General features: G+C 44.0%; 1 protein-coding gene across 3 annotated transcripts in view; it reads right to left on the minus strand.

Moving 5' to 3' along the window:
- The window catches only part of LOC124546004 (tight junction protein ZO-1), a 710,801-nt gene that overhangs the window by 391,046 nt on the left and 297,585 nt on the right, over nucleotides 1-22,170 (minus strand). For all 3 annotated transcript variants that reach the window (XM_047124988.1, XM_047124979.1, XM_047124983.1), the window contains exon 2: nucleotides 8,213-8,385. In XM_047124988.1, coding sequence (XP_046980944.1) covers nucleotides 8,213-8,385 — 173 coding nt within the window. The remainder of the gene's footprint in view (nucleotides 1-8,212; nucleotides 8,386-22,170) is intronic.

The raw sequence follows: 22,170 nt of genomic DNA on the forward strand, positions 1-22,170 counted from the left end.
AAGTATTCTATTCACAAGTGAATGCACCCAGTGGATTTGACCCCTTTACACCGGCATTTGTACCACATAACCAGCACCAATATGAAACGGAACAAACACTTAAGGCCATGAATGACAAACAGGTTAAACATCCTGCGGAAAATTAGAGGCAGCGCCTTTCAGCCTCCTAGAGGTCGCTGCCGGTTCCAGTGGGGGTACTAACGAATACTCTGATTCTGAGTATGTTAATGCGATACGGTACGACCATGAGACCGACTTACGAGATGACCTTGCACCTGACCTAGAAGCTCAAGACATTAATGACATTTATGATGAACAGGTCCAGGCTTAGATTAAGATTTCTATTACTAACATTCCTGTCACAGCCATTGTTGATACAGGAGCAAACATCAATGTGATGTCATCATGTCTTTTCAGACAGGTGTCTTCTGTTTCAAAAGTTTTATCATTGCCGATTCAGGGTTGCTCCATATCGGGAGCGATTGGTCCATTGAAACAGAGAGTTTGTTTACAGACGCAGCTTCAACTGCAGATAGAATCTGTTTTGGTTTTTTGCCACTTTCTAATAGTAAAGAACTTGTCAGTTCCATGTCTCTTGGGGATGGAGTTTCTTCGACAAACAAAAGCAGTGATAGATATTGAATCTGGAGTGTGTACCTTTATCGTAAATCAACAACAAGTTGTTGTTAACTTGTTAAGGAGTAAGGTGAAGGCAGTGTTGACATTGCATCAGGTTTGGAGACGACAGAGGACAGGCAAACCGTGCTTTGATCAGACAAATGACCTGACTAAATGGGATGACATAAATGACAATGAGTATGAAGACTTACTTCCTGACAAAGACGAGATCGATGCTAAAGCCAAGGAATCGACTGAACTCAGGGGGGAGCAGAAATATGAGTTGTTCCATTTATTAGTAAGTTACAAGAAAATCTTTTCAAAGAAACCAGGAGTAATAAAAGGGTTCGAGTATAAAATGGAAGTGCTTCCCCACTCAACGTTCTGCAAAGCAAGCTATTCAGTACCCTACGCCCGACGAGAAGCTGTAAAGCATGAGATTAGGAAAATGCTGTGTTGGGATGTTATCGAGTTATCGAATTCGCCGTACTCAAGTCCCTTGTTGTCCGTACTTAAACAGGACGGTAGTGTCAGACTAGTACTGGACGCCAGATCAATAAACAAAATAATTGTACCGATAAGGACTCGACCTGGAGCACTTGAGGAGCACTTGCAAAAATTTCATGGCGTTAGATTTTTGAGTACACTTGATTTAAGAAGTAGCTATTGGCAGGTGAAATTAGCCAAGGAATCCAGAAAATATACTGCTTTTATATTTGCCGGCCGCTCATATCAGTTTAAGGTCATGCCTTTTGGTTTAAATGTGAGCTCAGGAATATTTATTTCTGCTCTTGATTTTGTGTTAGGACCTGAACTTCTGGATGAGGTAACTGTTTACGTAGATGACGTGTTGATAGCCACTAAGAACTGGGAAGATCATTTAGCTATTCTACGAAGGGTGTTTCACAGATTTCAAGAACATGGTGTTACAGCAAATCTGAAAAAGTCAAAATTTGGAAAAGGTGAGGTAAAGTTTTTGGGTCATGTAATTACACCTGAAGGGATTAAACCCGACCCGGAAAAGTTGTCTGCGATTAAGAATTTCCCTACACCGGTAACTAAGAGGCAACTAAGAGGATTTCTCGGTCTTTCGTCTTTGTTTCGACGATTTCTGTCTGGTCAAGTAATGAACAATCCCGCTTTGCACAATCTTCTCAAGAAAAGTACGCATTGGATTTGGACACCAGAGTGTCAGAAAGCTTTTCAGGCAATTAAAGATGGTCTTTTAAACAATAACATTCTCTGTCATCCACAAATGGACAAAGAATTTTGTATCACCTCAGACGCTTCGTTTGTTGGAATTGGAACTTGTTTGTTTCAGATTGAATTAGTAGACGAAACAGAGCAGATCAGAGTGATTAGTTTTGCGAGTAGGGTCTTAACAGAATGTGAAAAGTCCTATTCAGTTACTGAGCTGGAGGCACTTGCAGTTATTTGGTCCCTCAAGAGGTTTAATTATTACATTTTTGGCAGAAAGATAAAAGTGTTTACGGACCATCAAGCACTTTCGTATCTTTTGACCTGTAAATTACAACATCCGCGCCTGACCAGGTGGTGTTTATTTTTGCAAGAATACGATTTTGATATTGTGTATATAAAGGGCAAGGATAACATTGCAGACGCACTTTCTCGTTCACCAGAAGGTCTGCCTGAGACAAGTGAGTTGGTAGAACAGATGTCGAATTACAAAGTTCTTCTTATGCAGGATCCCATTCATAGAAAATATTTCTTGGAACTGTGCAAGCAAATCCAGACACTACAGACCACAGATCCTAAGTGGGGAAAAATAATCAGACTTCTTCAAGAAAATCCAAACCATAAGTTGTCCAAATTCTTCAAGATTCATAATCAGGTATTATTTCATCGTACCTCTGTGTCATCAGACAACTGGCTTGTTTGTATACCTAGCAGTTTTGTCGAACATCTTTTGTGGTATACCCACATTTCTTGGGGCCACTATGGTCCAGAGAAGTGTAAAAAGAAGATTGGTACTTACTGTTAAGTGCCCAACCTACATCGTCGGATACACAAATTACTAAAATTCTGTGTCATCTGCCAAAAGGCGAAAGCTCTGAATATTCCTACTTTAATTCCATTGAATCCGATCATCGCAGAAAGACCTAATCAGCTCATTAGCATTGACCTGGCTGGCCCTCTACCGATGGGTAGGGAAGGTGTCAAATACCTCGTTGCTGTTCTCGACAACTTCACAAAATACGTTCGAATGTATGTTATGAAGACATCTTGTGCTCCGCCTATTATACGCTGTCTTGAAAATGACTATTTCCCTCGATTCGGAGTCCCCGAATCTATACTTTCAGATAATGCATCCAACTTTACTTGCCGCAAATGGCGTGAGTTTTTGGCCCATCACAATGTCAAGCAGATCTTAATATCACGTTTTAGGCCTCAGTCGAATTTGACTGAGCGGATCTTCAAGGAGTTTAACAGATTTGTTCGGACGTACATTCCAGACAAGCAAACTCGTTGGGTTGATTTTGTGACACCTTTTGAGGAGATAGTTAATAATTTGCCACACACTTCCACAGGTTTTACTCCACACGAGTTGATATCTCGAAAGAAGGAACAGAATGAGTGGGTTGATCCTCTTCCCAAGATACCTAGCCCTGAGGTAGATCTAGATGTCAAAATTCGAGAAGCTTTAAGTTCCATTACCACCAATGCTCAATTAAGGAAGAAAGTCTATGATACAAAAGTAAACAAAGTTGTAAATTACCATGTAGGTGAAAAGGTATTACTTAAGACTCATTTCAAGCCATCCTTAATATGTAAAAAAAATCGCAAGTGGCAACACATGTACCAAGGTCCTTACCTTATTTTAAGGAAACCGCACATAGGGAGTTATTTATTAACTGACCCGACTACGGGGAGAGTAAAAGGCTTATTTCACCACCAAGACTTAAAGAAATTTTATAATGGTAGTGGTTAAATACTGTCGTGGAAATGAATTCTTGCTTACTGGAAATTCCCTTGTGTGAACTGTTAATGATAAGTATTGTGTTGAACAGCGCACTGACTACATGGTAACGGCTACTACATGTCATCTTTAAGTATTAAATGCTATGTATGGAAAAATTGTTTATAGTGATGGACATGAACTGATATTTCTTCAACAAGCTGAAGCAGGAAATTGAGGTTGCACCAAGAATTTCAATTTAATTTTAAGTTAGTAATAAGAAAAAAAGTGCTTGCGAGGTGATTGCCCGGAGCTAAATAAAATATGTAAAGGTGAGAAATGGAGGAGGATGCGTAAATAAGCACTTCTCTCAATGTACAAGAATATTTATAGATTTATTTTTAGTAATGTAAGTACTTGAAGTTCTGTAGTAAAAGCCCAAATTACCTGCTTAAAAAAAAGGGTACATGTTCAAACAGTCCAGACAGTGGACAGGAGTAGAAGAAATAGCTTAAAGTTCAGTTAAAGCGTGCTGTTAAATGGAAAAACAAGTGGTAACCCACATGTGTTCACGCAAGGAGACAATAAGCTGTAGTAAACTAAGTTAGGTGAAATACAGTACAAATAGAGGCAAACCATGAAGCATCAATAATGTAGCGTAAGTACTCCACGAGGCCACTAATTGCTATGAAAGTAAACTATTTCCCTGTGATCTGAGCCCAATGTAAAGAGTATATGAGGAATGTTAGCTGACGAATTGATTTCAGTAGAATCGAGGTACTAAATAACCACACAGCAAGCCCCCTGTATCATAAATAAGTCCAAGTAAAGATCTTCAGAAGATCTGTAGTGTAATCTAGCGACCATTCAATACCCTAATTGAAGGCTAATCTAAAGAACAAGCAATGCAGTGATATTTAAACTTAATATTGACTATAACCTGAGTAAGACGTAGAAGTAGCAAAGCATGCTGTAAGGAAGGAGGTTGAAGTTTATATATGTGCCTATGTTTATTAAGATAATTTTATTTACATGCAGATTTTATTGCAAAAATGTCTCCTAAGACACTCCTCTTATGAAATCCATTTTCCTTGTGCCCGTTCCTTTTGATCCTGGTTCATTAACCCAGACCAAGGGTCGACTTGTAAAAGGCACGTGTGCTTCGAAGCAAAGCAGTGCTTATGAGAAATGAGACACGTAGCGTGATGGACGTCGCTAGCTTTGGTAATGTTTGTTATGGACCGGTTGCGTAAACCCAGTGAACTGTCGGTAATTCCATTCATGCAAAAAAAAAAAATAGTAGACACGCGTTACCCTATTTTTTTTTTTAACAGAGAACGATTGCTGAGTACATGAAGCGAAGAGGGAGAACTATTGTTATCCAGTCTGCCCTCAAATATAAAAAAAAAATTTGGCAAGCACAAAGGAAAGCACAAAAAGAAAAAAAAAAGATTCAGCGTTAAATGTGTACTCGTTAAGTAGTAGATATGCTGCGTGGCAGTAGAAAATGATCTTGGGTGCACTAAAGAATAAATGCAACGAGTGTTGCGAAACCTGTAATTTTCATAATGAGGGTTCACTGTATACTAGTGGTAGTGTTGTACTGCAAGTGTAAAAAAAAAGAAGTCAAGGCTACGACAACAGGTGCAACGCAAAGTTCAGTGTTGTTCTAAGTGCAGCGACAGCTAAAACATTCGTCGTCACTTACCTGTGAGCCTCATGGGAGGCAGTTGACAGAGAAGTATGGAGGCAACTTCAGTGTCCGGCTCCTCCGATGGGAAACGCGCGCGAGGTGTTTGTATCGATGCACTCGTGTGATACGAAGTTCACAAAAAAAAAGGGAGCAATCGACGACCAGCAGCTCTGTTACAGCCTGAGCGCGAACGGATACTAAGTATTGGAGCTCACGCAACACTGTGCAGCCGCTGTGAGTGGCTGACGTGTTGACGTGTGGGTGACGAAACAATCCAAACTTTAAACTGCTAACCGCCATGACTTCAATCGTACATACTGGAGGAAAGACATTTGTACACTTGTGTGACTACATTTTCATATGTAAATTAAGCAATTTTCTTGAGTTGAAGTTAAGATGAGTGAGAAGTAGATTGTTAGATTACTCAGGCCTTAAAGCCATTAATACCGGCACTCCTGAACGCTGCTAAAATGAATTATAATCCTGTCTCTTGATGGACAAAGAAAATGAATGTGCACTATAGGAAGACCCTAAACTCCAGACCAGTCCCGATCCTTAACAAATGTATCCAGTAGCTTGTAAGTCATACTAATAATTTTCCACTTCTTCTGTTTCATATTGTAAATAAAAACCCGGGAAGCCACTTGAATTCCTGGCACCACAGTGGAAAGGACAGATGTACTGCATGATGAACGCCGTAGACAGCTAACACAGAAAGTGAAAGCATCACGAAGTGTAGTGCTACGTTATTAAACTGTAATTGAACCACAAGGAGTCAACAGATGCTCGAACATTGTCCACTCTAGTTTAGTGAAAATAAGCACTCACTGTACTTATGTATTAGTTGTTAAGCTCAAGAGAAAGTAATTCCTGAATTCTATCCCCTGAAGTGCGAAATGAACGTTCACTTATTGTTATAAGCAAATATGGACCAAACTTAAATATGCACATAAATGTTAATCTTGGTATTATGGAATGAAGTGACTGATGAACAAAGAATGAAAAACTTTATTTTGAAAAATGATAAATATCTGATATATGTTTATAAATGTGATTTCAATTTATGTACTTTGTACGCCAGTAACGTTATGTAAATGTCACACCAAAAATCACGAATATCTCATGAGGACATGAGGATCGAGGTAATCCTTCGGCATTCCCTCTCTCCTCATGGGAGGCAATGTGATATTCGCTATTTTTGGCTTAATTAAAACAGCAAATTCAGCCAGAAGGCAAATACTTGTTTATAAAGAATGATTAATATATAATAAGGCGTCGCATGGCGACGGTGGAATTTTCTAGATAATGTAATTCGTCGTCTTTGGGCGGCAATATAAACAGAAAAGTACGGATGGATATGCGATCCTTCACTATTTTGTTCGCTGGAGAACAAATGAAGCCTTGAGCGCTAAAAAGACTTTTACTGTTTTTCTCGAGTAAGACGGACGCAGATTTGTGGCGGTCTGATCTAATTATTTTTACTAAATAAATAAAAACGTGTTCCGTCTAAGTTTTGAGTGAAGTGTAGGAAGAAGAACTGTTGTAACTTACCGTGACGAAGCACGAGCGACTCAAGAGGACAATGGCTATATAAAAGAGCGCTCAATGGACATGGTATGGACATAAAAATCTACCGTCATTGTAGTATTAAGCTTAAGGTACGATATATGTTTTAGTTATAATAAATATTTGTTCTGGGAATACTGAATCATTTAGCAGTGCTCATTTCTATTATCTCCTCAGTATTATTTTCATTTTAATTATGCATTTTGCTAATATTACAGACTCCAAGATCAGCAGTCCAATGTGCGTGTTACATTGATAAAAAGAAAACTGTTTTATCGTCTTCTTGCATCAGCTTTAATATTGAATTTCTCTTTTGTGTGATGTTACAGTTGTTTTTGCGCCCTTAAGAACTTTCTGGTCCCTTAGGAATTTTTTTTTTTTGTCATAACAATAACTTCACAACCGGGTATGACCGTATCTACGATCATGAAGTAATTAGAAAGACGATAACGCAACTTCTTAATCAATAGCACGCTAGTTGTGACTGCCTCAAGCCACGCGAAACCGCAAGTAAAAACTATTCACATCTCATAATGCAATATTTTATGACAATGGTCAATCCATGATTCTTACGCCAATTGTGATTGATAAAACAGTTAGTTAAATCTCAATTTCCAACTTTCCATTGAATAGCAACATCACTTTTATTTTGTAACATCGCAGTATCTGTCTGTAATTTTTCGTATTCTCAATAAGTTTCCTTAATTTTACTAGGTTTTCGCGATTTTACATATTTCATGCTGTTTCCCTCAATATTTACGTACCTAACAACAATTTTTCGTGATTATACCATGTCTTCCCCGAGTTTCACCGATTTTATGTCATTTCCCATATTTCTTTCACAATTTTCCATATGTATATGGTCATATTGCTGACATATCGATGTTCTGTTTGATTTTCTGCGAAAATATTGGCGCATGCTATACACGAACCTATTAAAAAGTTTCACCAACTGCGACATAATCGCGTATACAAACAGTGATCCAATACTGTAAAATGCTTTTTTATTCTAGTTTCTGATCACAAATGAATTCTTTAGACGATGACCGGTTTCAGTCTGTAATGACCATCCTCAGATCTTTTTTACGCCATGTCCTAAAGTGAAGCAGCTATAATGGTATATTCATATGTTTTGACGATGCCATTATGGCCGTATCACTTTAGGACATGGCGTAAAAAGAGGACACAGTACAGTCGGCGTCCGCGGTCGGAAACGGCGGCGCAACCTGCACGCCCGGCTAGCATCTGTATTTATGTGGAAGCACGCGTTTCTGGCCGCGTTCCCACATTTCTGTGTCCGTCCTCGGTGTATTCTAGAGCGCCGGTGAAGGCTGTGGGCAGGGAAGTGCGAGGAGGAGGAGGAGGAGGAGGAGCAGAGCTCAGAGTGGAGGGGCAGACGCAGAGTGCGCGCTACTCACTGCAGCTTGCCCTCGGCGGGCCCCGCCTTGAGCACGTCCGAGATGGCGATGGCGGGGTCTCCGTTGGCGAAGTGCGGGTTGTCGCGGCCGCCGGACACGGCGATGCCGAACCCGTAGCCGGGCACGCGCGTCAGCGTCACCTGGTGGAACTCCCAGGCGATGCGCTCGCCGCCCTGCAACACACACACACACGTCGCCGGTTACACTCGGTCGGTGCCAGTTCGGTTTCAGAAAAGGCATTTGTATTGTAAAGAGGCATTTAACGAGACGGTCGAAGCATTACATACGTGCAACAAAAAATACGCAACACCAATGTTAAGTGACATCACGGGAGCTACGGATAGCTTCCCCCAGTGTCCATACTACAGCTTCAGATTACTCTAGCGGCAGACTTCAGGAATGGTCAGATGGTACACAAAAAAGTAATAAAAGACTTACCGAACGGTACCCACAGCAGTCGATTTGTGGGCCAGTATTTTGGGATTTCGCAATCGAGTCTACGTCGTGCCAACTGGAAAAAGATGACCGAGTCGAGTGTGTGTGTGTGTTTGTGTGTGTGTGTGTGTGTGTGTGTGTGTGTGTGTGTGTTGGGGCTTATGGGCGCTCAACGTCGAGGTCATCAGCGCCCTGACACACATTAAAGTGAACGAATGTGGACAGACCTAATAAAACTGAAGCATACACGCAAAGAAAGCAGGAAAAGAAGGAAAATGCTACATAAGAAAGTAGAATGTAAGGAAAGGGAAAACGTAGCAACAAGAGTGCCACAGTAAATTGTCATTGGCTGGCCACTTACATAAAATATGGGCGAGCTTGTCACACAGTGAGCAAATTAAGACCCTCTCCCTAAAATCTTTGTAAAAACATTTGACATGGCACAGAACTTTAAAACTTTAACCACATTCGTCCGAGTGTTGCGTAAAAGAGATGGCTGGTTCGCTGGCAAGTCAGCCGCGGCCCGCTGGTCAGAAAATAAAACGCAATCCATTAAAACGTGGCGCACAGTGACCTGGACGCCGCAAGCACCACACATTGGAGGGCCATCAGTCGCCTAGAACTTAGAACTAATTAAACCTAACTAACCTAAGGACATCACACACATCCATGCCCGAGGCAGGATTCGAACCTGCGACCGTAGCGGCCACGCGGTTCCAGACTGAAGGGTCTAAACCGCACGGCCACACCGGCCGGCTGTGAGCGAGTGCATCTGGTGTTATGGCAGATGTCAACGCGGATGTTGCGTCACAGAATGCACGAGTACAGCAACGATCGTAGTCCGTAAGTTTTCCCAAGGCTCTTCCCAAAGACAAAAAAAAAAATTATAAAAACTAATGGTAACGTAATTCGATGCCTTTCCAGATCTTATACATATTTATATATAAAAGCACTAGTGTAGGTATATATACATAATAAGTTCACGAATATATATATATATATATATATATATATATATATATATATATATATAAAGCACTTCAGGCCACGAGTGGCCTACCGGGACCATCCGACCGCCGTGTCATCATCGGTGGAGGATGCGGATAAGAGGGGCGTGGGGTCGGCACACCGCTCTCCCAGTCGTAAGATGGTATTCTTGACCGAAGCCGCTACTATTCGGTCGAGGAGCTCCTCAATTGGCATCTTCAGGGTGAGTGCACCCCGAAAAATGGCAACAGCGCATGGCGGCCTGGATGGTCACCCATCCAAGTGCCGAGCACGCCCGACAGCGCTTAACTTTGGTGATCTCACGGGAACCTGTGTATCCACTGCGGCAAAGCATATATATATATATATATATATATATATATACTCGTTTTTATACTTTTATACTTTTTTCAGCGAAGAATTCTTCGCCATAATTGAGTTATTATTGTCACAAATATTATCATTATTATTAACATTTATTTTATTGTTGTTGTTATCGTCTTCTCATCTGACGTAGCTCTCCATGCTAGCCTGTTCTGACCGAGTCTGTACATTGCTGTATAACTTTTCCGAGCACTTGAACCTGCTCACTTTTGGCCAACCTTAGTTTCCGCTTACAACGTCTACCCCACTCCACCACCAAACCGACTATTCGTTGATGCCTCAGGATGTGTCCTGTCAACTGATCACTTCTTTTCTCACCGATTCGATTCAGTACTTAACTCACACACCCAACAAATCTTTAGCATTCTTATATGCCGCCACATTTCAAAAGCCTATATTCTGTTCGTGTCTGAACTGCTGATCGTCCACGATTAACTTGCAAACAAGGCTGCATTCGCGAGAAATACTTTCAGAAAGACTCCGTGACATTTATATTTGTGTAGCACGTTAAAGTATTCCTTTTTTCTGTTTGGGTATTCCTTTTTTTCTGTTTGCAAATGTAGTGTCTACAGAAATAATGTAGGAACTGATATCTATAAATGTCACAAAAAGCAAAATAATGGCCCTCAAACGGAAATTTCCGGTACTTTCGGACATAGTAATAGGCGAACAAGCAATGGAACAATTGTCACACTTTCAGCTCCTAGGCTTTGCTATAACGACGTCATTAATAAACGACAAATGTTTTGCGGCACAATACGTAGATCACATAAAACAAGAACTCAGTCGTTTGAAGCGAAATTTTTGTGGGAAGTATTACAACAGAGAGCCAATACAACAGAAGAACTTAATATACACAGTGATTCAGTTGCCCCTACGGCTGACGTTTTATGCAGCCCGCAATGTTACAGTTGCCTTTCATAAACCACGCGCGAGATTTTCATATTCTGTCGGTCGCTACGCGCTACGTGCTACGGAAAAATGAACAGGACCTTTTGGACTAAATTTAATGCAGTTAAATTTTGTACTGTGATACGTTGTCGCTAGGGGTCGTAGTTTCCGAGTTATTCGAGAAAAACTTACAGAGATGACCTTCAAACGCATCGCCGCTTCCACGCACAATCACTATCGGTCAGGATTTCTATTGTGATGTTCATGGCGCTCCCCTCTACCATACTACAAGTATTTGCGACTTAACGAATTATTTCCCACGTTCGATCTGTTTTGGTCTTCACTGACTGGCATTATTACGTCACCGGCTTTCTCGAGCACGTACAAATTGTGAAATCGACGTTTGTGAATTTTAACACCATAAAATAAACATTTACATCGTTGTATTCGTCAGACTTTCTGACTAGGAAACTACTGTGTTCGTAAGCGTTAAATTTGGATGAAATTGTCAATGTAATTAGTTTACCAAAGTAGCTTATCGTCCTTTGTCCTCTTGAGCACGTTTGCATTACTAATGTTAACGAAGTAGCCGACTATGCTGGTGACGTAATAGCCGAATCAATGGACACCGATAAAGTCCGAACATCGGGAATATTTCGGGCAGTTGGTAATCTCTGTACAGTGGTAGCAGGGAGTGCCAGGAGCAAAGTACTAGCAAACCTGACTGGTCGGGGACGGGTGTGGTGTGGAGGTGCTTTTGAAGATCAGTTTTGCAAATTTTTCTCGAATAGCTCGAAAAACGTGGCCTCCGGCGCAAAACGTATCCTAGTGCACAATGTAGCTATATTAAATATCCTTGATAAAGGCCCTGCTCACTTTTTAAATATGGCTAAAAGTTCTTCCTTAGCGAGCCAGAGTAAATGAAAATCTTGATCGTGGTTTATGAAGGGCAGTCACAACATTGTAATATTGTGGGTTGCTTAAAAAGACACGGCAGGGGCAGCTGAATCACCTTGTATACTGCACCAATATAAAAAAAAAGAGCAAGGATGAATAAAAACAGGTACGACGTAATGTCGAAAGAGAGCACAGTTTAAAAGGTAATCAGTAATGTCATTGACCTAGCTTTTACTAGATATATTCCAGCGTGGATTACGGTGGTGCGGACTTGGGACATGAAGTGACTGTTGCAACGGACGCCGAGACGGCAAACTGAATGTGTGGAGACGGCTGCAAGCTGTCCAGGCTGACACGGGCATCCGAGGTGCCTCGAGAAGGGACCCCAGTTGTTCGGGGCGCGGCCAAGTCAGCATTCGCGAATGCTTTGCACGTTTCGTGTCGCGGGGTAACAGCCGCACTTCAGAATGACACTCCTGTGGTGTCCGTAAATTCGGTCAGTAACATCCCGTCCTGACAAACCTTCTTGCTTGAAATGAGCCCTCGATGTGGCCTACGCCGCTACGCTGACGTACTGAAGAGCGTGTTTGTTGTCCCGCTCAGAACTACAGTCGCAGCTCGCCCTTCCTAACTACACTGAGATCCGTACTACACAGGTGGCTGCATGGAGCGATTTCCCTTGGTGAAAAGAACACTGAGAAAAAGCTTTCCGGTAAAACAAAAAAATTTAAATAAAAAAAATTAAAAGACAGGTAAATATGTATGTAAGACGAGAGCCAGTTGGGCACTTTGTGTGGGAGAAATGAATGTTCCTCACTCCTCTCAGAGGGGCTACTTTCGGAATTGAAAGAATGAAACCTGTCCGTGACGCCGGGCGTGTATCTTTTAACGTTTGGCAGTGGAGTTGAATGTAACTCCTGATCAGAAAAAAACCAGAACACTTTGAACGACTAGAGATAGGACGTTCATATTCACAGGACACGTGCATTAGTATGTCCTGCTTTTCAGTCACCTCGGTTCAGCATGTGTCCCGGTGTCTAGTAGGCACAGGGTCCGCCATGGGCCCTGAAAACTTGTTCCACGAGTGACGGCATCGACCCGTGTCAGGAGCGCATGGTGTCCTGTGTTTTAACCATCCGTGCTGCACTCATCTATTCCGAAGTTCATCTGTGGTGACTGGCACTGGACCACAGCACTTGACCCGTCGTTTCAGGAGACGCCACACATTTTCGATTGGCAATTGGTGGCGATCTGGTGGGCCAGAGCAAAAGGGTGACATCCTGTGACACCAAGAGTGCACGTGTTCGTGCAGAAACACGTGGTCGTGCACTGACTTGCTGAAAAATAATGTCTGGGATGTTGTGCGGAAAGGGTACAGGTGCGGGTCACAGGACCTCAGTCGCGTAGGTCACACTAGTCACAGTGCCCTGGATATGCACCAACTGTGACGTGTGGTTCTGCCCAATAACAGCCACACCATAAGGCCTCGAGTTGGTACTGTATGTCTGATGCGAATCCAGTCACTGTGATGCCGCTCCCCCTGTCTGAAGCGAATCAAAATCGGCCGTCATTTTCAATCAAACAGAACCTGTATGCGTCCGAAAACACTGTTTGATGCCATTCCTGTCGCGAGTGACGTCGTTCCATACACCATTGCCGTCTAACATGTTTCTACACATTCGTCAAAGGTAGATGGAGAGGTGGACGCCGCGCACGTAACCCGTGCCGCAATAAACAGCGACGGACTGTCACCCCTGGTAGCGTACGGTGAGTTACGCTGTCCCACTGCTGCGCCAGAGACGAGGAGAACGCAGATCTGTCCTGCATCGCCATTCGGATGACGTGTCGCTCTTCTCTGGGGGTGCAGCCGGCCTCTGCGGCCGAGCGATTCTAGGCGCTTCAGTCTGGAACCGCGCTGCTGCTACGGTCGCTGGTTCGAATCCTGCCTCGGGCATGGCTGTGTGTGCTGTCCTTAGGTTAGTTAGGTTTAAGTAGTTCTAAGTGTAGGCGACTGATAACCTCAGATGTTAAGTCCCATAGTGCTCAGAGCCATTTGAACCATTTTTTGGGTGGCGCAGAGTGACCCAGCCCGTCCTGTTCTACGGCCTTCCGTGAACCATTCTACAGACACCCGTTGCACTCCGTCCCACATTTCCCGGGTGGATTCATCACGTTCTGTCATGCCAATAATGCGCCTCATTTGAGAGTCAAAAATGGTTCAAATGGCTCTGAGCACTATGGGACTCAACTGCTGAGGTCATTAGTCCCCTAGAACTTAGAACTAGTTAAACCTAACTAACCTAAGGACATCACAAACATCCATGCCCGAGGCAGGATTCGAACCTGCGACCGTAGCGGTCTTGCGGTTCCAGACTGCAGCGCCTTTAACCGCACGGCCACTTCGGCCGGCTCATTTGAGAGTACTTTTTGCGTATACGTCTTTGAGGCACCCCTGCACGTCTGCTCAAGTCACTCTGATCCAATACCTTCGGTTTATAGGAACAGTGAGAGTCGCAGGCACATTTTACCGGTAAGTGGTGTTGAGCCGCGATATTGATGTTCACCTCGAACCTGTAGGCCGACACGATTCAAATGCTAATCATTTCTGCAGAACACTTCCTGTGAATATGAACGTCCTATCTCTACTCGTTCCAGACGAAGCAGACGGCTGTGATGTTTCTCACACACTTCGCTATTAATTGTACGCGGCAGAAATTTTAGCCCCAGTTTGTAAATATTTCTCGTGAGAATTAAGTCTGCACTTGTTCAGAATTGTCTGCCTCAGCAGCCGGACAACTCGACCACTTGCCCCCAGCTGCCGGCTGTCCCGCAGAATCGGGTACAGGGAAGGCGCACACTTGGGCGGCCGTCGCTGCTCCAGCTCGCCAACCGCACTACGCGTGCAGAGAGCGGGCGGGTATTAGGCAACGGCGATTGCTGCCTCGGCCTACCGCAGAACGAGGCGATATTTCCACTGACGGACACTGCCCACAACTGACTTTCGTAATGCACTGGTTTACGTGCCACCGCACAACGGCCGTCGCAGCACGTATAACTGGGCAACGGGGATGGAGCCGGAGAGGAAACGAACCCTCGCTCTGCTTCTTTATGGGTCGCAGTCCACAAAGGGGCTGTATAAATCCTGACGTCTCTCCGAGGGTGTGAAATAACAGCCTTCGAGACAAGTAGAACAGTCGAGCAGCAGAAGTCTGTCCGGAAGTTTTACAGAGGAAGGGGACCAGACAGGGGGCCGCAGCAGCGCAGCGCTCGCCTAGCCTCGCCCCCACCACCTCGGCTTCGCGGCCGTACACCGCCTGGTTAAAATTACTTGTCGGTTGACTCTACACGGATTGAAGCTGCTTTCCTCAAACACAGCGCTCAACGTCAAGGCCGAACTACTCATCGTTGCCAAACTGCCACAAACAAATGCTCACTTCGCTTCCACTTCCTCGTGCGGCTTCCTCGATGTGTTCGGATGGCGAATACTGTGGATCTTCTTTCTAGACTAAAGTGACAGAGGTCACGGGAGAGCGATATGCACGCACACAGATGGCGGCAGTATCGCGTGCACAGTATATAAAAGGGCTACGTAGTTTCGGAGCTGCCTGTACTCAGGTCGTTCGTGTGAAAAGGTATCCGAAATGATTACGGCCACGCGACGGAAAGAAACAGACTTCGAACGCGGAATGATAGTTGGAGATCGACGCGCGGGACAATCTATTTCGGATATCGTTAGCGAATTCAATATTCCGCGATCCACAGAGTCAAGAGTGTGCCCGGATTACCAGATTTTAGACATTAGCTCTGGCCGCAGACAACGGACTGCCATCATTTAACGATCGAGAACAGCGATGTTTACGTAGAGCTGTCAGTGACAGCAGACAAGCGACACTGCGTGACATAAACCATAGCAATCAGTGTTCGACGTTCGACGCTCGTATCCGTTACAACAGTGGCAGAATTTGGCATTAATGGCCGATGGCAGCGGACGACAGATGCGAGTGCCTTTGCTAACACACGACATCGCCTTCAAAAAAATGGCTCTGAGCACTATGGGACTTAACTGCTGTGGTCATCAGTCCCCTAGAACTTAGAACTACTTAAACCTAACTAAGGACATCACACACATCCATGCCCGAGGCAGGATTCGAACCTGCGACCGTAGCGCCTCTCCTGGTATGGTGACCATATCGGTTGGGCCCTAGACGACTGGAAAACTGTGGCGGTCAAAAAATGGTTCAAATGCCTCTGAGCACAATGTGACTTAACTTCTGAGGTCATCAGTCCCCTAGAACGTAGAACTACTTAAACCTAACTAACCTAAGGACATCACAGACATCCATGCCCGAGGCAGCATTCGAACCTGCGACCGAAGCGATCGCCCAGTTCCAGACTGTAGCGCCTAGAACCGCTCGGCCACTCCGGCCGGCTGTGGCGTCAGACGAGTCCCGACTTCAATTGGTAAGAGCTGACGGTAGGGTTCGAACGTGGCGCAGACGCAACGATGCCGTGAACCCAAGTCGTCAACAAGGCAAAGTGGAAGCTGGTGCTGGCTCCATAATGGTGCGTGCTTTGTTTCCGCGGACTGGGTCCTGTGGTTCACATGAAGCGATCGTTGACTGCAAATGGTTACTCTCATCTACTTGCAGATCATTTGCAGCCATTCCTGGACTTGACGTTCTAATAGAAAGATGTCGTGTCACCGGGCGCTATTGTTCGCGATTGGTTTCAAGCACATTTTGGACAATTCCAACAACTGATTTGACCCCGATGTGAATTTATGGAACATAACCGAGATGTCAGCTGGAACACAAAAATCCTGCACTGGCGACACTTCCACAATTATGGACGGCTATACACGTAGCACGGTTCAGTATTTCTGCAGGGGTCTCCCAAACACTTGTTGGATCCGTACCCCGTCGAGCTGCTGTACAAAGCCGGGGTAAAGGAGGTCCGACACGATATGTAGAGGTATGCCCTCACTTGTGTCACCTCAGTGTATTCCGAGTTTCATCAGACACGGTAATCACACTACCATGAACAACAACAAGTTCACTGAGGCTTTTTGCGGATGATGCTGTGGTACATCGAGAGGTTGTTAACAATGGAAAATTGTACTGAAATGCAGGAGGATCTGCAGCGAATTGACGCATGATGCAGGGAATGGCAATTGAATCTCAATGTAGACAAGTGTAATGTGCTGCGAATACATAGAAAGAAAGAGCCCGTATCATTTAGCTACAATATAGCAGGTCAGCAACTGGAAACAGTCAATTCCATAAATTATCTGGGAGTACGCATTAGGAGTGATTTAAAATGAAATGATCATATAAAATTAATCGTCGGTAAAGCAGATGCCAGACAGATTCATTGAAAGAATCGTAAGGAAATACAATCCGAAAACAAAGGAAGTAGGTTACACTACACTTGTTCGCCCACTGCTTGAATATTGCTCACCAGTGTGGGATCCGTACCAGATACGGTCGATAGAAGAGATAGAGAAGATCCAACGGAGAGCAGCGCGCTTCGTTACAGGATCATTTAGTAATCGCGAAAGCGTTACGGAGATGACAGATAAACTCCAGTGGAAGACTCTGCAGGAGAGACGCTCAGTAGCTCGGTACGGGCTTTTGTTGAGGTTTCGAGAACATACCTTCACCGAGGAGTCAAGCAGTGTATTGGTCCCTCCTAAGTATATCTCGCGAAGAGACCATGAGGATGAAATGAGAGAGAGCCTACACTTAGGCATACCGACAGTCCTTCTTTCCACGAACAATACGAGACTGGAACAGAAGGGAGAACCGATAGAGGTACTCAAGGTACCCTCCGCCACACACCGTCAGGTGGCTTGCGGAGTATGGATGTAGATGCAGATGAAGCACACGCACACACAGACGCACGCACACACACACACAACGCTGGTAAGGAAATACGCAGGTTTCATACGCAGCCCTAGCCGAAAGCGATAATTTACAGTTCGGTTTTAGCGCTCAAACTGAAAATTTTCTGTCTTGAGTTTGGCCGTAGAGGTTAACTTTAATCGCCGTGAACAAAGTGGACGTGATAACTACTTCTCCCGCAGGTTGATGCCCGTCGTTTTATCGGATACATTGCGCACCACATCACGGTATTGTCGTTAGGATAGCACACGAGTTTAAATTTAGGACCAGGAAACATACCGTCTGGTCAGTTGAAACCAGCCGTCGACAAGGCACTTCGCGCTCCCGTCACACGTCACGGTAGCGGCTGCCAACGACGCCCCGTATTCCACGTACGCAAGTAACAACACCTGTGACGTGACCCGCCGGCTTTGTGTGTCGCCTGCAACCGAGGGTCAGCCGGCGTCCGACCTGCCAGCAGTGAACTGCAAGCGACAAGTAACGTCAACAAGCGTACTAGTATGATGGACCTAATTTGAGCTGGAAAAATGATGATTTTAAACTGTTATTGACTGATTGGAGGAGGGTGCCATGTGGGTGAAAATTGTTTTACTAATGGTTTTTGGGAAAATTTGCTGAATCTAATCGACAGGCAGCTCCGAGTCGCGGCGGGTGCAGTGGCCGTATACGCCGCGCAGACACGAGAGGACAATCAAGTCACTTAGTCGGTCCTTCGTCTGCATTCACTGCAGACTAATGATTTTATGTTTGTGTCAAGATAAGCCTATTGCAGTTGTTACTAACGTTCGTTCACAGACTGTTAGAAAATTACGATGAATCGCGGTGCTCTTTATGTTATTGAAAGAGTACATAACTTCTCGCTGATGCAGTAATCAGTCGCTTCCTTTACAAAATAAACTAAAGTCAAAGAGTTGTGCGTCTGAGTTGCGTTTGCGTTACTGTAACTGTGTGCCTATTGTTGACGAAGGCCTTAAGGGGAGGTTTACTACCTTTCGGTTCAAAAAATTGTTTTTTTTTTAAATTGCATTTTTGTATCCATAAAAGTGTTTAGAAGCCACCCATGAAACGGTTTTTCCGAATACGGAACGGAAATGTTTGTTATTCGCGGTTGAACTAAAAAATGCACCGGTCTGAAATCGGCCTTTTTCACGCACCAGTTTTTTTTTCTTTCGGAGGACAAGTTATTGTACCGGTGCTTGGGAGGAAACACACAATAATCCAAATGAAAGTTTGAACGCGTGTGTTTGGAAGTTAGCCCCCAAGCATTTGCATTCTGGTGCGAAGACTGTGGAGATTGTGGAGCAGCTTCAACAAAGAGTATGCAGAAATTCTGAAGACCATGACAACGATGGACGTCAGCCTGGGACTCTATTCGATGCAGTTCGCCAAGCATTCGGACGACCACCGGATCCAAGCGGCCGAAAACCGCTTGTCACCGGCCGTACGAGCGGCTCTGGAGCAGCGCAGGATGGCCCAGATCGAGCAGAAGGCCCTCTATGAGGAAGAGGAAGGACTAGTTTATGGACCTGGAATAGCAGATTGAACGTAAGTTGCATAATATTTCATTTACATGTAGTCAAAACTTCACCTCGCGCGGTATGGTAACTTCAAATCTACGGGACCGATTGGCATGATTCTTTGTTTCCGACGAAGCTAACTAAATTGTTGAACCACTTTTTTCCGATCCATCAACTATAAATATTTATACTTGGCCGACGAAGTCGAAAAATCGATGAAAAAACCCTATTTTTTTTCAAATAGCCCCCATTTTGTTTCCAATGGTCCGAATCACTTAAGCGAGGTACAACTCCTAAAGAACCTTGTATACTTGGCTAGCGTCAGCTCAGTTTTGATTTCAGACGAGCCGGCTGACCTGTGACATACCGCGCGTGGAGATCTACATCGACATTTTGTTTCGTTCCGACGGCACTTGCACCTTTGCTCTTGGACATTTCCGGTCGAAAAAATTCCAGTTTGTAGAGGAAATATTAACAAACATTATGACCAAATTTGACATTGATACCTATAACACAACCACAGAAAAAAATTATCAAAGAACATGCTTTTTTCGGGCCAAAGATAGTAAATCTCCCCTTAACAGCCGAAACTTCAATCGTGAGAGCCTTTTTGTTGTGCCTATCTGCGAGTCAGCATCTCCGCTATATGGTGAGTAGCAACATTCCTTCTGATAATTCTTTTGCGGAGTCTACAATTTCTTTTAAAACTGATACACTTTTTTATTCCTTGTTTTATCATTTAATGTTCTTTCGAGCTTAGCGGAGACTGGAGCGTAACAACATCACCACTGGCAGTCAGATACGTATTCTAGGGCCACAGTTATCTACCCTCCCGTACATATAATGCAAGTCGTTATTTAACGTTGCTATTACAAATCTCGAAAAGTACTGGATAGATTTATTTCAAACTTTATACTCTAATGAACATTCCCATGGACATATGCTATGTATTTTAAATAAATACAGTATATAAATATATATGTAATACAACAAGGATAAACGTTGTTACCAAATATCTCGAAAAGTTGTTGACCAATTTACTTCAAATTTTTACACTCTACTCTAATCAAGAGATAGGCTATATATTTTTAATAGATATAATATATGAATAAATATGTAACATACAAATGTTAGCAAAAATCTCGAATAGTTCTTCAGGGAATTTCTTCAAAATTTCACACTATACTCTAATAAACGTTCAGACGTATGTAGGCTAGATATTTTTTTAAAAAACGACAATGTATAGATTCTCTGTTCAAACTGACTAGAAGACAGAAAAAGTTGTGCTGTGCTGTGAAAATATGCAGTTTCGATGGCCTTTCCACAGACAGTATCGGCTACTATAGAAAGGCATGTAAACCATTTGACAAAGTGCTTCCTCCCACGTACAGAGTGTTCCAGAGTTGTTGCAACATACTTCGAGGGACTGCAGAGGGTATCTCGAGGATAGGAAACTATATCCAACGACTGTACAGAGCGTCGGCGTTACGGGGGAGCCCGCACCTGCCAGTAGACCACCCCTCAGGCAGCAAACGTGACTTTGGACACTGACGAACTGCAGGCGGAATATTGTCTGTTATTCACTGATCGCGACTCATTACCACGAACGCTAATGGAGGAGATGGAGCTAGCTGCTGCGTACATAGGCGATATCTCTTACGAATGCGATGCTCTGTGGATGACGATTTCGGACACGGCCCTCCATATGCAGTTTATTTTTCTCCTGTACTCTGTTTTATTAAGCAGGAGATTTTAGAGGGTTCCAGGAGAAAAATAAACGCATTCATAGGAGACGAGGTCTGTCTACGAAGCAGTTAGCTCCAGCTTCTTCTGGCGACCCTTGCAATCAGCGGCGATCAGTGAATAACAAACAACATGGCGGGACGTTTCACCTACGGCAAAGAAAGTCACGTTTGCTGCCGAAGGGGTGGTCTAGTTGCAGGCGCCGGCCCCTGTGACTTCGACGCTCTGTAGAGTCGTTGGATGACATTTGCGAACACGGGTTCCTATCCTAGATTTGTTTCTCGAGACACTCTCTGCAATCCCTGTAAGTCTGTCGCAACGATTCCCTGTAAATCTTCCTTCCCTACATGTATGTTCTTCTTTTACGCGATCAGGCCCAGTGGACCGCACGCTGCTACAACTTTCCTCCTCCACTGTATTCTGTCCATTGCTGCTATCTGCCATCCGTCCACATCTACTGACACTCGGTTTAAATCTTCATGGAGGCCATCCCCCTAACGCTTCTCGGGTCTTCCTGGGAGTCTCTTTCCTGTAGATGGGAAATCCAGGAGCTTCCGAGGCCATCTGTTCAAAATGGTTCAAATGGCTCTGAGCACTATGCGACTTAACTTCTGAGGTCGTCGCCTAGAACTTAGAACTACTTAAACCTAACTAACCTAAGGACATCACACACATCCATGCCCGAGGCAGGATTCGAACCTGCGACCGTAGCGGTCGCTCGGTTCCAGACTGTAGCGCCTCGAACCGCATGGCCACTCCGGCCGGCATTTCCCTAGTCTTTTGTCCTCTGAAGTCTGTTTCTGCTTCAGTGATGATATTCCTTATGTATTTCCTCTTTGCTCTTCTCAGAATTGCTTGTGTAGTCTTTCGGACCTCCTCAAATTGTGCTTTCGCCTGTGCCAGATTTGTCCCCTTCAGCCATTTGTTTCTGGCTTCCTTTCTCCTTTCCAGGACTTTGCACATTCCTTTTCAAACCAGATCTTCTTGCCCATTGTTTCATATAAGTGTTTCTTTTGCCGTATCCCTAACTGAGCTCTGGATGTTTCCCCACATTAGATCAAGGTCCTGATTCGCGTCCATTTCACTGAGTGCTTCAAAGCGGTTACTAAGTTGCACCTGATATTAGGTCTTCGTTGCTTCATCTTTTAGTTTCTCCACATGATACCTTTCCACTGTTTTTAACTTAGGCCCCGTTCTTCCTTTA

This window comes from Schistocerca americana, chromosome 1 (genome assembly GCF_021461395.2).
Source record: "Schistocerca americana isolate TAMUIC-IGC-003095 chromosome 1, iqSchAmer2.1, whole genome shotgun sequence".
Lineage (NCBI taxonomy): Eukaryota > Metazoa > Arthropoda > Insecta > Orthoptera > Acrididae > Schistocerca > Schistocerca americana.